This window comes from Mastacembelus armatus, chromosome 7 (genome assembly GCF_900324485.2).
Source record: "Mastacembelus armatus chromosome 7, fMasArm1.2, whole genome shotgun sequence".
In the NCBI taxonomy this organism is placed as follows: Eukaryota; Metazoa; Chordata; class Actinopteri; order Synbranchiformes; family Mastacembelidae; genus Mastacembelus; species Mastacembelus armatus.
In genome coordinates this window covers 25,496,300-25,512,555 of record NC_046639.1, presented here as the reverse complement: position 1 = coordinate 25,512,555, position 16,256 = coordinate 25,496,300, and the positions used below count along the sequence as shown (strand labels likewise).

Here is a 16,256-nt window from a genome sequence, read left to right as displayed (position 1 = left end):
CACATTTTCTGGTTTCTGGACTTTTATTTTAGCTTGCATTTTGTTAAAATGTTTGAATACATAAAAAGTTATTTAAAAATGTCAAACTGACCAGATATCAAATTCCATTTTTCTTTAAAAACCATTTGGTGTAAAAACTTAGGACAGATTTAGAAAAACATTTGCTGTTTCCCCAAAACATTTTGTAGCTGTCACATAAAAATAATGAAAAAAAAAAAAAAACAGGTCTGCATAGATTCTGCAGGCAATCGGTGGTAATCTGGTCAAATGCATGGTGCAAGCTTGTGACGATCGTCAAGTCAAATCTTTATTGCTCAGATCTTGTTTGATGTTTCTTCTTGTTGACAAAAAAACTGGAAAGGAAAATGTGTGCATTAGTCCATTAGCTACCTGCTGCAAATTCATAAAACATTTTCAATCGTGTGTGTAGTTATGCAGCTGCTGAGTTCGAGATGCATCGTCGCCTAACAGCAGAAAAAGAACCTAAAGCTCGTTTGATCAAACCCACTGCATTACCTCATGCTTTGTATCGACCACCACAGACAAAAAGACGCAAATGACAAGCTAAGCAGTCTTAACAAATAAAGCAACATCTGTGCAATGATTGAACTTTAATGTTTTAAGTTTCCTACTAAACAACTTTTGCTGTCAGCTCCAGATCTGAAGAAAATTCTGATATTCATGCAGTTAAAGACCCTCAGATCAGCCATCACCAGGCTACCGACTTACCCGGACGATGGTAAAAGATGGTAGGTGCCGGTGGGCAGGTGTTTCCTACTCAGCCCCACCCTGCTGGGCCTCGGGAGCGGACGTTTTCTCTGCAGATGGGTCTCCTCCTGTCTTGGCCTCCTTGGTCTCCTGGCCAGGTTTGCCACCAGTCTGTTGACGTCTGCGGCGATAGTTGAAGTTGCGCCGGTAGCGTCGCTGGCGGGGCTGTTGGTTTTGACCACCCTCACCGCCCTGATTCTCTTTGTCCTCCTCACCGTCTCGCACCGGTCTGGGACGGGGTGGACCCCTAAAGAGGTCACACAGAAAACAAGAAGCTATAAGCAAACATCAAGTATGCAGTGACTACTAAGGTGAGATGACATGCCACGAATCCATCACCAACCACCAAAGTAAGATGCAGTTTTACAGTCAGTTTACAGTCAGGCATTGTACTGTTGCAACAACTGATAGTATTAAATGTACGTAAGCCACATTTGGATGCACAGCTGCAGTTTGAGGTCAGGCTGCAATAAAGGAAGAGTTCTCTGGCCAAAACACATGGCTTTTATTCCTTTTAATCTCTGCTGGTGAACTCAAGACAAGGACCCAGACAACTTAAACACTCTTCCACTGTTGCAGCCCTGCGTCAATGAAGCCAACATGCAAACCTTGGTCTGAACCTTGGTCGGATGCCTCTGTAGTAGTTCTGCCTCACTGGTTTGTTGCCCTGGTCTGGACCTCCCTGGCTCTCGTCACCCTCACCTCCCTGAAAGCAAACACACCATAAAACTGATAAAGCTTTTTCCAGAGTCAACACACAGGCAACGTCAAGAAAACCTGTCACGTAGTGCTCAGTCTTCAGCTGTGATGAAAGTGGCCTGAGGCTGATACAAGCGTAACATCAGGTAACACTGACATAGCCGACAGTAGGGGTCTACAGTATTTCGTCATTTTGCAAGACAATGGCAAGACCCCCGATACACCAAGAGTAATTGTTCACAACCACGAGAGTGTTAAAAGGAGAGCGCTCAGAACTGTCTGACATTAAAATACCAGGGGTCCCAACTTTATTATGGGACAGCTGGGTGACTGCTTCAGGATAGTAGCCCTGCGACGGCGTACCTCAGTCATCTCTCCGCGTGGTGCGTTGGTGTACGGGGGCCGGCGGCCGTAGCGTCTACGTACAAAGTATGGTGGGTAGCGCCGTCTGCCAGAGTAACCAGGTCTCCGTTGTTGTTGCTGTGAGTCTCCTTCAGGGGCGTTCTCTCCCCCCTCTCTGCTGTTTTTGTCTCGACCTCCACTGCCTGGCTCACCCTCTCCATCACTCTGGTAGTTCTCTGGATAGTCTCCACCACGGGGAGGGCCCCTCCTTCTGGGGTAGCGCCGATAGCGGTTCCTGTCGGCGGCGTACTTACTCCCCTGGACTGCAACGCCTCCTGGACCGGTGACATTTGCTGCCTCTGCTCCCTGAGCATAGTGGGATTTTTTGTAAAGAAATACAATTACTCATGTACTCAATTACTCAGGGAAAGTACATAGCACAGTTTTTAGGAGCTTCAAACTAAAATCTGAACACAGTATTCACAAAACTGAATTCCCAACCACAGCTTACCTTTTCCCCTTCAACTACATCAAACTCCACAGTTTCTCCATCTCCAACACTGCGAAGGTATTTCCTCGGGTTGTTCTTTTTGATGGCTGTCTGAAAGCATGAATATATCAAAAGGTGAGATTTTACATTTATTACTATAAAAAATTATTAGAAAAATGACAACACCTGAAACTTACCTGGTGTACAAATACGTCCTCTTTTGTATCATTCCTAGGTAGAGAAAGTAAATCACTTAATTTTCAGTGTCCAGCTGAACCACAGAGCAAAGTAACTGCAGACTGCACCTACACCAGCCACTTTAATACTGTATGGAACAAGAGTATGCAGACCAGCAGATAAATCAGCTGCTCGGCTTTGTAAGTAATTCAAAACCCTAATAGGATTGGGAATGTTCCTTCACGGCTCACAGATCATATCAATGTCTTTCTTTAGGTATGAGGAATGGGAGAGAGGGGGCTACTTACCTATTGATAAAACCATATCCATTCCTGACGTTGAACCATTTGACTGTACCCAAGACTTTTGTTGCTGCGAAGAGACGCAAGAAAACTCAATTATTAGGCTCCAGACATTTTCACACAGTAACATATGAGCAGTGTGAATGAAAATACTTTGAGCAGCATGTTTCACGCAGCTTCTAGACATGAGTAATGGTAAAGGTGTCAAGTAACGACAGATGATGGAAAACTAAGCAAGGACACATGTTGGCTGTTATATTTAACTTCCAACTGTCACGCTTTTTTATAGATCCTGATGCTTGGGGGAAGCCTATGCCAGGTGCAGGCATGACCTAAGAGCACTGACAGTCTGTAATTAGTGCTTTATTCCTCATGCACCTTAAAGACTTATTACTTGTATCACCAGTACTTCTGTGTTTTGTAGCTGTGGATGCAGTAATAACACAGTACGCTGGCATTTCCACTGCTACAGACCTACTGCCCCATTTTAACGGCACTTCTCAATGCGGGAGCGTTCACACGTGGTGGAATCGTGCCCGGATGTGTTAGCAAGGAGAGAGGCCAGCCGGGCGTGTTAGCATAGCTACGTGAGGCTAACCAGGTCTCAACCATGTGGTTGGATTACAGCCAGCAAGCGGAAATGAGTGGAACACACCACACGTCGTTTATTATGAGCAGATATTTTCTACAGATGGAGAATGTGTAGTTGTAAAACAACAGTTTTAATCGACAATCAAACCGTACGGCTAAACCGAGGGAGAAATCAACGGAGTCGTACGGCGGACATTTTGGGTGGCCCCTGCAGCCATGTAAATAGCTAACATTGGCCGGCTAGGCTAACGCGGCTATGCGTTAAGTAGCTAGGCCATAACGATAAATTCAAGCAAAATTCGACAACCACTGACATTTTATTCTGGTGTTTATAGACACTGTCATCGGTGTGATCGTTTCGCCAGCGACACTGAGCCTCAGTCCGTGTTTGTGTCCAGACGTTTTCGGAATAAAGTACAACACGATGGAACGAGGCTGCTCGGTGCGAACAAAGGGACGGCCAGAAGCTAACGTTAGCTCGCTGTCGGCCACGGTCGCCGTCACCGGTGAAGTGAGCGGGATGAAATAACAACATGATTTATGGTTAAAGTTGACTGTTGGGTATTAAAGCTGGCGTTAGCCGCTCTAAGCTCTTGACGTCTGGGACTACAGCCTGACTAACGTGTTGTTAAAAAGCGGCACTAACGGTACCGAACAGACGACGGTCCTAGAAACAACTTCAACGGTCGGGCATGCGACGGCCAACCGGCAACATGGCATTCTGCGGCGGATACTGGACGTTAGGAGCCCGATAAACGAAAACCAAGGGATTCATTTATACCCAGAGAAATACATAATCATCTGTGAGAAGTGGTGAATAATCTCAAAACGATATTAAACAAATTACCAGGCGGTGGGAAAACGATAAAACTAGCTCTAATAACACGATCCATCTTCCAACTGACGTTTTTATTCTGTGGTTCTAATGTGAAGACGTAACGTTAACGTTTCGCCACTCGACGGCAAAACGAAACTCATTTTACTTTAAGATAAAAGTTTTGATCGTCAGTTCGTTGTTTGGATCCAACATTACAGACAGTCCATAAACGACCCAAAATGGTAGAAACGTAAAGGCCTGAGCTAAATCAACGTTTATTCTGCTGTTACCAAATGTGCTATGCTACATGACGGTAGCGCCTGGCTAACTTAACGTTAGATATCAACGGTTAACCGAGCCAGTGATCGGCTGGTTAACGTTAGCTGTAGCCGCATTTGCGCACTGCCTGTACCGTGTCCCGGACCACGTTAGCTAACCAGCTCATTTCCAGTCGCAGTCTTACCGATGACCTTCTTATCCCCCGCGGAAGCTGCGGCTGCCGGGCTGGATGGCCTCTCCGTGTCGGCAGCAGGCTGCGGTGGTTGTTGTTGTGTCTCGGCCTCGCTGCTCATGGTCACTACTGGTTGGTAATGGCTTCTGCCGGCGGCGGCTCTCTGCTGTGTTTCCCGGTGCTAGATGGTAACCTGGGCCGGCGGTGGTGGGGGCTACTGCCTTCGGGCTCTCTGCTTCCCTCTTTCCGCTCCCGTTTCCGATCGAACTGGGCAGAGTGAGACACTGTGCCGGGGAATGTTCCTGGTCACGGGTCCGCCCAACAACTCACCGGATTGGCTGGAGTCCGTCGCTGAAAATGAGCTGTGTTGCTATTGGCTAAGGCGACTGTCAATTCAGAAAAATGATTGGCTACGGGGAGAACGTACCTGTTTATTGTCACCGCCCACAACGATGCCAAAGCAGTCAGTCAAATATCCGTGACATTTGTGGAACTGAGTCTGCTTGGTTGTGTAATATTTGAACACAATGTGTACAAATACTTCCCTTGATTTAGGACAGGTATTCCTCGGTATACAAATACTTCGTAAACACGGTCACCTCAATTATTCTTATGTCATATAAAATGACATAATAAAATTCTACACAGCGTGACTGGGAGGGCCTAATGACATTTGCCTATTGCAAAGTAAAATAAAACTTGATTTTTATTATTTAGATATAATTTCCGATTTGTAAACTTTCTGACTGCCCAAGATTGAGGGGAGGGTTTTCTGCAGAGTTGTCATCACTACTGACAAAATCTGTGGCAAGCAGCCCTGTGGAAAATACTGAAGGATACCTGACCTCAATAAAGCGAGGGATTAGAGAAGCCTTAATATTTCACTTACAGAAAATAATGTAAATGATATATATTTGGGTTTTTTTTAAATACAGCTCTGCACTGATAGGCCTACCTCTCAAACACACAATAACTTGGAAGATTTAGGAACAGAGCTCATTAGCTCATTTCTTTGTTTGCCTTACAGAACATTAAGTTTGTCATTGTCAGCAGCTACTTACTGTAACACCAAAATCCAGAGATCAACTCAACTCACAGGAGCTTTCTGGACAGTAATCCTGTAATTTAAACCTGTGTAATTTAACTAAGTATTGTCTTAGGACACATGGCACCCAGATGAAGAAGCAGGATAGTTGATCCTGAAATTGTTCAAAATTCACATGGAAGACATTTACCATCCTTCTGTAAGTTGATTGCCCTTCCTTAGTTTAAAGTTACACAAAAGTTCAAAATAACATCAGTGGATCTTGATATTATAACATAGAATTTGCTTCACCACACAAATTCCCCTGCACAGTAAATAGTTTAGATGCAGTCGTTATCCTGAGTGAATTCACAAACTCCATTTCCAGTAGGACAGAGCAGACAGACCCAGACTGAGTGTGAGACAACCCCATCACAGCCCCCCACCCATTGTCATGTTAATGCTCCACTGGCACTGTTTATGAGCGCTGGCTGATGTGTGAAGAGCTCGCTCCGTTCTCCCACACAAAGATGGGCTTTAGCACTGATCCCAGAAAGCCTCCTCGCAAAAGGGACCCACTTCCTCCAAAATAAATAAATAAAGAAATAAACCTTCTTCCTTCCTTCATAAGAACAGAGCCTCCATCTAAAAGGATTCTTTTGTGCCAAGGGAAACGAGGTCCAAGGCAGAAGAGGGAGAGCATGGGTGGGGGAGGGGTCTACAGGCTTGTATTTGTATGGATGGCTGGGATAAGAAGAGCTAGCCATAAGTTCAACAGACAATTGTTTGGCGCTGGAGTGTATGCCTTTGAGGACTCTCGTGCCTTTCACTGTAAAGTGTTTCCCCTCCCGTCCACCATGGCAATGAGGTTGGGATAGACTATTACCCACCATTTATACTGACTCCAACAGCTGTGCATGATTCCTCACTGATAAATTCAATCAGTTTCTATTGTAAAGACCCAAAAAAATAAAAATAAAAATCAAGATACACGAGGTGGAGAAAATAAAAGTTTAAAAATAAATAAATAGCTGCCTGATACACCACTAATATTTATGTAATATTAAGACAGAAACTCCACCTAAAAGCCCTTGTTACTACTGTGAGCTTAATGTCCAAACACTATACACATGCATACTTTGATAACATCACACTCTAACAATATAAGAATATGATGCCAAGTACAAATGTTATGTTTTTCAATTAAACTCAATGTTTTCCACAGGTTTATAAAAATGTAAAACAATTTATTGAATATAAATCTTACAGTGTGACAGAATTAGAAATGCTAAATGTTTTACTCGCTAATCAAATTCTTCAGGCTCGTCTCAGAAAATAATTACTGAATGTGAAGTATCACACAAATGGATTTCAAACCTATGCATACTGCACTGGTGTTGTGAGCAAGCTGATCACATCTCTCCACACTGTGCGATGAGAATGGGGAGTTTTGGCTTGTTGTTGGGTCCCGTGGGAACGTTCTGTTGAGAGAAAAGAAAACTTAGAACAAAAAACCCTTTAAACAGTCAAATAAAAATCTGTCTTTTTAAATTAAACTAATACATTAATATGGCTGCATATTCAACTAAGCTTTCACCTCAATTTTTCTCATGATCAGCAAACCATCAACAACTTTTCCTGAAATACATGTGAACAAAACAATTGTTTCAGACACATAAATGAAATTCTAGCTCTAAATAAATCCAAATGCATAATTAACATTTTAAACTCACCAAAAACAACATGTTTTCCATCTAACCAGTCACATTTAGTGCAGGTAATAAAAAACTGGCAACCATTTGTCCCTGGACCACTGTTTGCCTGAGAAGAAATATTTGGGAGGACAACAGTGAGACTCACAGAGAAAGAATGGTACTTTTAAAAAATGGCAGTTTTAAGCAAATAAAAGTCAGGGTTAATTCACTTACAACACGTCTACAATAGTTTGAGCAGTTCACTTTGAATGGATTAATCAAATCCTTATTTTATTTTATGCAGTATAATGCAGGATATACAAAATCTGCAGAAAATTCCCATCTGGATTTGCCTAAAGTCAAAATAATAGACCCCTGGATTCAGGAGTGTCCCTAACATCAGCACATTGATCTGCAAACATACCATGGACAGAAGACCAGGCATCGAATGCTTCATTCTAAAGTTTTCATCTGCAAATGGACCTCTATAGATGCTGCAGATACCAGTTCCATCGCCCTGCACCAAAGACAAACAATACATGACGTGAACTATTGCTCACACGGGACAAAGTGACATTCAAGTTCAAGTTTAGATGTGCTGCAACTCTCATGTCCACCAGAGGGCAGAAGTTGCATGTTCGGTCAATTCAAAATTCAACTACAGTTGGTAAGACACCATGGCAAGATTTAATTGAAATTAAGATTTAAATAAACGAACATAAGAAGCAGAAGATAATATCATAACCTTACAGAAACGTGTGCGATAAGCTGCTGTGAGTCACGCTGGCTCAGTTCCTACAGGTGACACACAGCACATTGCGTCCACTGAGGACACCTACATACCTCAGGCTTTCAAAGAAGTGGATGGGTGGGTGAAACCAGTTCACCAGCTTTTAACATCTCACATTTCTCTCCCTTCACACTGTGACCTAATATTGGCACAGTACTACACAGCTGCATTACTTTTCCTTTTTTGTAAAGTGCCTTGAGATGATTCAATTGCGATTTGGCGCTATACAAATAAAACTGAATTGAATTGAATTAAATTACAAGCAGTAAATCTGTCACAGACATTTGTTTTTTTTCTCCACTTGAATTCACATTTACTCTCATATCCACTCACATGAAACATATTGTTTCTGCTATAAAATAATATTTCCAAAAAGTTTATATCTATATTGTACAGACAACACAATAGTTGTGTATATACTTACATTTACAAAGTCTCCTCCTTGTATCATAAAGTCTTTGATCACCCTGCAAATGAACAGAAATTGATCAGTTTCAATACAATAAAACTGGACAGACAAAGGAGGTAGTTAGAAACAACAAACATGTTGGTCTGTGTGCTGAAAACAGAAAAAGGAGAGGACACAGGCACAGAGGCCACTAGATGGTGCAAGATTCTCTAGTCAAACTGAACCAGATAAAAATAATTCTAAATCATTTACAACCTTTCCAACACCTGAGTATCTACACAAATCCACCTGTCATGTTTCCGTACCTGTGGAATGTGCAGCCTTTGTAACCAATAGGGACTCCATCCTTCCTGTGGGGCAAAAAAACATTAGCAGTTAAATTACACTATTACATTACGAGCTGTCCCTTCATGCAAAACAGGTTTTTCTATGTTCTGTGAGTTGTGACGGTCAGTGAGTCTGTGCAGTGTGTACTCACTAGGAGTACACACTGCACAGAACACCACATTGTTCAGTTATTATATATTGGCTCCTGTTGTACTACAGCTCTTATATCTGACAGCATGTGTGACATGGCATTGCATAGGGTTATACCACACAGGGACATCACTAGTCACACACAAACACCTGGTCCAATGAAATGTGTCCTATTCCTTCAGTGTATAATGACATGTAAAGCATTTACCAGCTTCGGGGACTCAGAATAGCTGTGGGTGATACTACAGATTCACTGTCACATTCAGTAGCAGAGTCAAGAGCTTCCTTTGGCTTTCTTCACACAAGCCAACAAGATATGTAGAGATAACAGAGAAAGACATCTCAGAGTATTTGTTTTCCCTTGTCCAGAGTGTGGGTTGTTACACATTTCACTTTTATTGTTATGAAAGTGCAACATGCCTGAACGTCTGTGGTATTTAATTAGTTTGCCTTTTTTCCCCCTCCAACATCAGATACCATGAACAGCTCTTTCCTTTCGTTCTGCTGCACTGCAATACTTTCCCTGCACTGGCTGGATGTCTCGCACGCACACAGGCAGGCGGACATACACATGTAAATACCCAGAGACCTCAGAGACCTGATTAAGAACATATAGGGTGTGGCCACCAGAAACCTACTGGGTTAATGTTAAACTGCCCTTATCTCATAAACTGATAAAGGCACACACGACTTCAATAGTTTCATGTTTCAAATACAAGGCTGCTGTCAAATGTTGGCAATAATTGCAGTATTTAAATGCATGTAAAGATGCAGTATGCATATGTGGTGTAGTATTTTGTACCATCAAAGAATATAGCCTTACCTGAACTCTCCAGTGCAGAACTGCCTGTAAGAGATGATGAAATTGCAGGTCAATCTTTGGAAACTCACAAACAGTCAAATCGTTAATGTAAAAAAATCTATTTTCATTACCGGAAATTCTCTGCTGTCTTTGGAACCACATCAGCAAACAGCTCGATCTTCATCCGTCCGACATCCTGACAAACAGTTGAACACACAAAAGATACTGAATGAAGACAGAAACATACACACACAAGACATGTTAGTAGCTTCATTTCTGGCCAATTTAAATAACAAATAACAGAAAGTAATCTGGACTAACCAGTTACACTCACGCCAACAGTATTTAGCTCAAAGATAAGGTCAGCTGATACATCATGTAGCCATTCTACTCAATAACAAGGGTTGAATTTCAGGTCTGTCTTCCTTCTCTTTAATACAACACCAGCTTCTATTCCTGAGAACTGACAGCTGACAGTGTCCAGTACACCCTGTTTTAATTCAACTACACAAGTCACTTCGTTCCAGTTTGACATTTCCCAGTGGTTGAAGAATATGTAACAGAAATACATAAATGAGAACACCCCACAATCTCATTATAATTGGACATTAAATGTTCTATGAGCTTGGTGTTTGGAACAGTGTGTGTGTATATGCATGTATGCGTTACTGTCCGCCCAGGCCTCCCACAGCCGAGAGGGGCATGCAAGTCGCCCAGTGTTACAGCATCCGCGTGCACGTGAAAACAAACAATGAGCTGGTGTAAAATGAGTCCCCATGACTTCAGTGCACAGCTCTTCGTTCACTCCATGCAGACCATTCACAGTGAAACGAGCAGACACTTGATATTTACAGAATATGTTTCCTGGCAGTAAAATGAAATACAGAAGCTATAGTATGTTTGTTGACAGAACACACATCAGCCACAAAAGAGGTTATCTGCTTGTCTCTGGTCAGAGTGTGAAGTCCACTCAAATCTCATGTGCCTCAGAGCAGGTTTGTAACATGCAGTGTTGAACTACTTCTACTGTAATGAACTTAGTCAAATTTAAAACTCCTGGGATATAAAACAAAAACACACAGATCCAAGAAGACACAAAAAATTATATGCACTGAAGTAGAAAGCAAAGACAAAGGCATTTTTAAAATGTCATGTTAAAGAGTACAAACTATACAAATACTTGACCAACCCACCACACCTACTGACTCTCCTGCAGCTCCCTGCACCTACAAGTGCACACAAGGTCCTGTAAACCAGCTGTACGACCAAATACTCAGATCAAACTGATCAGAGATTAATTATTTCTCTTTACTAAATGTTGACAGCTTTCCTCTTACAGGCTGGTCAACACAAAGTGTTATTGCTATTTTTGTAAGGTTAGTATATACTGTGGAAAAACAAATTTCATTAAAGTGCAATAGGAAAATTCCCCACAGGCCTGAGTATTTTTATGTTTTTATTAATAACACTGTTTCCTAGAGGTCAAGGCAGACTGAGCTGATGTTCACCCAGAGTCTAGATTTAATCAAAGCGTAGTGTAACTTCGTAACTAGGAATTCCTAGGAAATAACCATAGGCCTCCAACATACAACACTCTTCAGTTTCCTGATACTCTAATGTAATTGTACAGTGACAAATGCATAAAAACCAGCCAGTCGCAGGGTGTGGGTTCAACTAACACGTATTGTTAGTGAAGCTGCATTTCTATCAGTGTTTGCCTTACCATTCATCTGGCAAGGCTGGTTGTTAGTTCTGCTACGTTTTCTGAGTTACCTGTTGGAGGATATGCAAATTAGCTTTACAAGAAAGGTAATCTCTGGGGCATATAGGAGGGAAAACAAGGAGCTTTCCTTGAAGACACCAAAGGCGTGTCCAAGAACTCGTCTGTATTCAGAATTCAAAGGCGGAGCCACAAAGGGCAGCCTAAAAGGACAACCACCTGACAACAGTCATACACCTGCAGAGTCTTGATGAAAGCACACGCGGCCTCTAACTTGTATTACTGGATGCAGATAACCCCAACGACAGAGGTACGAGCTTCTTATGGTCACATAGATCCTTATTTCATTTTACTTTTTGACTGGTTGAGTAGACGCCACCTAACCTGTTTTACCTGTTTGACCTGTTTTACATGTTGTGTGTGTTAAATGTGGATGTTCAGGATGGTGTGTGCTGCTGGAATGAATACCATTTGTACAATACTGACACAGGGCTTGTTCAGAAAGTTGTTAGTTTGAATTCTCTACATTTGAAAAGCGTATCTCAAAACTACAAAGCTGAAAGGCAACAAGTGGATGTTGATTTGTTAGGAGCAAAACCTAAAGCAGCACTGTAACAGCTTCATGTGCGGGTATGTGTGCACAGTGTTCAGCACTGACGACAACACAGGACTCACCAGTCTTTCAGCTCATATGTCTCAAATGTGTTTATTGAGTGTGCTCAGTGTTATACAATTAGATCCTGCCTTTATCTCTTAGGGAGAAAACTAAAAAAATATGGAGGAACATTTCTGTGCTCGACTCCACTCTACTCACTCACATTAGTAAAGTTACAGGGTGTGATAAGAAAAAGTCCTAAATATAGATTATAATTATACCAAATCTGCTGTTACAATGAGGTATATTTATCATGCATTTGCCAAGTCTATGTGACTCACTGTTCAGAGTGCACAACTCCAGCCTGGACCCTCCTGTAGTGGTGCCTGTGGATGTGCACTTCATGACAGGTTTATGATTTATGATGCCATGGCCTAAAAACTAAATCCTCTTTTAAGGCACATGATAGGGCAAGATTCTACATAGGGAGCTTCAATAGCAATAATCACCCTTTTCTTGGCAAATCTCATCGTGTATATTGTTAACTGTTATCACTAAAATTAGATGAACCGCTTATAACTTACACCAGGAGAAGCCAGATGTTTTATAACTTACAGGGTTTAACACTTTCTGGGGGGAAACCTGACAACCTAATCCACCACCGCATCTTTACCCGTGATCCATTAAAGCACACGCATGGACGTGTTTACTGTTTGTTTTCAAGAACTGGTTGCAGTCTGTTGTTTCAATAGCCAAACCAATATTTTTGTCTTTCACAGCATTTCCTGAAGCGTCTTCATCTTGAATCATCACTGCTCCAGGAACTTAAATGCCACAAGCTTCGCCAGAAACTAGCCACACTGTCAAAATGCTGGCTATCATAGAACAATGGGAAGATGGGTCTGGCTGTCATACAGACAATGCTGATAAATATTTGTTATTAATGCTTTTCAAGTTGGGACTGGACATAGTCGTCTTTTACCTCTCCTCTCGGAGGTTTTACACCTCCTTCTTAAGCATGTGCAGCCTGTCCATTGTCCTGGCTGACTTGGTGATGACATTTTGTATAGCAACTGTGTGGTTTCTTGGGACTGGCAGGTCTCTTGTGTCACTGTGCTTCCTCTTGGCTACTGCCTCAGCAACATATGCAGCACTGCCAATTCCCATAATATGCCTGGGTACATTGGACTACTATTTAGAAAATTATTGGATCTGCAACCAACGCACCTTCTGCAAAGTGCTCAGAACCATAGTCTTCACATTGCTGGTGTGGATGCTAGCAGTTTTTTACTCCTTTGGTTCTGCCAAAACCGAACTGGTGGAACTGGATTATGAGACAGGAACAAATCTCTTGGTGTGTGAAGTGGAGGAGTCTACACTGGTTAACTATTTAACGTTGGGGCTTTTGATTACAGTCCTTTTTGCAGCAACTCCCTTTTGGTCAAGAATTCCCCAGTGGGTGAAAGAGGCTGACAGGCTATCTGAACTGAGGGAAGAACAGGAGAACCAGAGAAGCGACTTATTCACTTCAACCAACTGCATGGAGACAAAAGCATGTGAGCAGAAGTATCTGAATGAGACCGTGGGGTCACGACCACCTCTGTGGTTCAGCCTAACCCTGGGCTTTGCTACATTTTGGGTGCCTTATCTTGTGGTGACTGTGGGCTGTCTGGCCTTTGGCTTTGGAGTACCTGCCTATATCACTATTAACCTTCTTTGGTTGGAGTGCACAAACAGTTTACTTGTGGGTTTGTTGTTCTGGGCAAAGAGCAAGACGCTAGGCCCATACAGCCATTTACCAGAGAATATGTGCTTATGGCACATCTACTGGCATTTGAGCAAAGGTACACAGCAGCATCAACTCCCTGCAGCTGTGTTCAACCCCTCCAAAGGAGAGAAAAACACTTTTCTCTCTGTTTAACACGTTCAACAATGATCCTGTTACATCACCGACCTGGCAGTCGACAGCAAGTGAAAACCATAGCGTGTAAATTAAAACTTCATGAAAATGAGCATGCTTCTCTGAGCAGTTGACCTGGGATAACACTGTGACAGACAAAGGCGTGGACACAGATAGACTGTATCTGTCACAGTAGCATTTGCAGAAGTGCCCCAGACCAAAGAATAAACCAGGAAAATGTTGCAGCAAACATGACTTGGACTTGTAGATGAAATTCTTTGAAGAGTTAAATGTTGCAGACAGACTATTAGGTTATTAGGCCTTTGGACATATGTACAGAAATGACTGTAGATTTTACACTTTCTCAATTCATTTTGTTATAGATCACCTTTAAAAGACTTAAGAATTCAAAGTGATGCTGTGAAGACTACAGAATTTCATCTATATTTATTTGTATCTATTGTCTTTATTTTCTCTCCTAATAAAATATCATAAAACACAGTCCTCAGTCTTCATTTTTCTTTGCCTAAACTTTATTTTTTCATTCCTTCTATTTAAATAGGTCAATTCTTGTCTTTTCATTTATGTATATTTTACATGTCTCAGCCAATCCAAAGAGGTTCATTTGGGACATCAACAAAGAATATGTGATATGATGGAATACTCTACAACAAACTTGTACAAACTTGGAACTTTTTCATCCAGTACTGGAAATTTGAACAATGTGTCACCTGAGGAGGATCATGTGATATAACTGAAAGCAAGAGGACAGCTCTGTGGGTTGTGTAGTGAGATTTATCCTCAACCTGTCTGAAGAGTTTACAAATATAGATAGGTAATTAGTAGTTAATGTCTTTTGGAAATGTTCCCAATGGAAAATCTATGTTGCTTTATTGTTAACAGAGTATTATACAACATTAATCACTTCGATTTAGCTGTTGTCTGTATTAACGCCTCACTTTCTCAATCAGTTTCACACCATGAGCAATCCTATGCTTTAGGTTTTTGTTGTTGGCTCTCCGACTGGACTACACATTGCACCGTCAAATGGGAATGTAAGCCATAAACAACAAACAACAATCCAGAACCAAGAAATTCCCCAAATCCTCTCTCTCTGTATTCCCTCACATGTACAGCGAACATTCACTGACATTACAGTGTTCTTTCAGACAGCACAACGTGTCCACGAATTAACTCAAGCACTTAGTCCCAGACTAACAAATAAACCTGTTTATCCTCAACTTCATGAAGGGATTTTATAAATATCACAACCTAACTGCGTCTGCGTGGGGATAATTTTAGCAAATATTGTTTTTTATTAAATACATGACACTGTTACACAGTGGCGCTATTTCTCGCGAGAATTCACAGAAAGTCTCCAGGGCGACCGGGCTCTCTCTGCGCATGCGCGCGGAGCAGAAACGTTAGCATTCTTGCTTGATTTTACGCTTTTTATAGAAAATCAGTCCGTTATTTAGTTTTTTATCGTTACACTTCTGTTTACAATTTTACTCTTGTTTTGCGATGCTGTATAAATATAAACAACTAACTACTAACTCCATGTTAGCTGGGTGCTAACGTCAGTGTAACGTTAGCCTAACGTCTTTCTGCTACTCACCTGCCCCCCGATGGTAATGTCGAAGAAAACAATGGGGTTATTAGGATTAGTTGTTTGAAGAGACATTGTGCCACTTCCCTCGCTTTTAAGACTTGACAAATACAGATATTAACAGAGTACACGCGGCTAATTTGAACATCGGGCATACGCGATGTTCAGGAGTACGGTAGCCCAGAAGAGTCAGTTACGGGTCGCCATTGGGAACAAAATACCTATCGAAAAGACGCTAAAGCAAAGGAATCAGTATTTCTTTTACGGCGCCGCCTAGTGGTTAATAACGTACATTTTTATCATTAACAAATCCGCAAACATGTGTTGTTATAACTAAAAGGCTTCTCGGCGACTCGTGCTTCACTTACCGAGCTTAGCGAGTGTTGTGTGAAAATGTGTTCCCTGTATTTCACATATCACCCACCTCCCCCAGTTGCCCCCCCAAAGTCAGATTGTCCAGCAGCTCTTACATTTACTTTACACAGAAACTTCACTATATACAAAATCAGCAGTTAGAATAAGGTGAGGCTCACATTAGGTATTACAGATAGATTTCGACCCGTTATTCAACCTTAACTAAAGTTTCCATTTCATCCGGT

The 16,256-nt window shown here is 41.8% G+C and overlaps 3 protein-coding genes across 6 annotated transcripts; 1 reads left to right on the top strand and 2 right to left on the bottom strand.

Moving 5' to 3' along the window:
* Positions 1 to 4: 4 nt before the first annotated feature.
* ybx1 (Y box binding protein 1) lies at positions 5 to 4,923 on the bottom strand. Of its 4 annotated transcripts, none has more exons than XM_026332307.2 (8): positions 4,650 to 4,923; positions 2,785 to 2,848; positions 2,497 to 2,530; positions 2,321 to 2,410; positions 1,831 to 2,175; positions 1,377 to 1,474; positions 730 to 1,015; positions 5 to 353 (listed from the first exon to the last, which is right to left on the bottom strand). In XM_026332307.2, exons 1-7 carry the CDS (start codon positions 4,756 to 4,758, stop codon positions 775 to 777), a joined length of 981 nt encoding a protein of 326 aa, XP_026188092.1. In that variant the 5' UTR covers positions 4,759 to 4,923; the 3' UTR covers positions 5 to 353; positions 730 to 774. The 4 variants fall into 4 exon arrangements, with proteins under 4 accessions (XP_026188092.1, XP_026188093.1, XP_026188094.1 ...); XM_026332308.2 differs by having other exon boundaries at positions 1,389 to 1,474; XM_026332309.2 differs by having other exon boundaries at positions 1,894 to 2,175.
* Positions 4,924 to 6,887: 1,964 nt separating this feature from the next.
* ppih (peptidylprolyl isomerase H (cyclophilin H)) lies at positions 6,888 to 15,883 on the bottom strand. The gene is made up of 9 exons (XM_026333530.1): positions 15,667 to 15,883; positions 9,965 to 10,029; positions 9,855 to 9,878; positions 8,860 to 8,904; positions 8,570 to 8,612; positions 7,780 to 7,872; positions 7,395 to 7,482; positions 7,259 to 7,299; positions 6,888 to 7,142 (listed from the first exon to the last, which is right to left on the bottom strand). Exons 1-9 carry the CDS (start codon positions 15,730 to 15,732, stop codon positions 7,074 to 7,076), a joined length of 534 nt encoding a protein of 177 aa, XP_026189315.1. The 5' UTR covers positions 15,733 to 15,883; the 3' UTR covers positions 6,888 to 7,073.
* LOC113146198 (probable G-protein coupled receptor 160) lies at positions 11,772 to 14,341 on the top strand. The gene is made up of 2 exons (XM_026333529.2): positions 11,772 to 11,863; positions 12,928 to 14,341. The coding sequence occupies exon 2, from the start codon at positions 12,978 to 12,980 to the stop codon at positions 14,067 to 14,069; it is 1,092 nt and encodes a 363-aa protein (XP_026189314.1). The 5' UTR covers positions 11,772 to 11,863; positions 12,928 to 12,977; the 3' UTR covers positions 14,070 to 14,341.
* Positions 15,884 to 16,256: the final 373 nt, after the last annotated feature.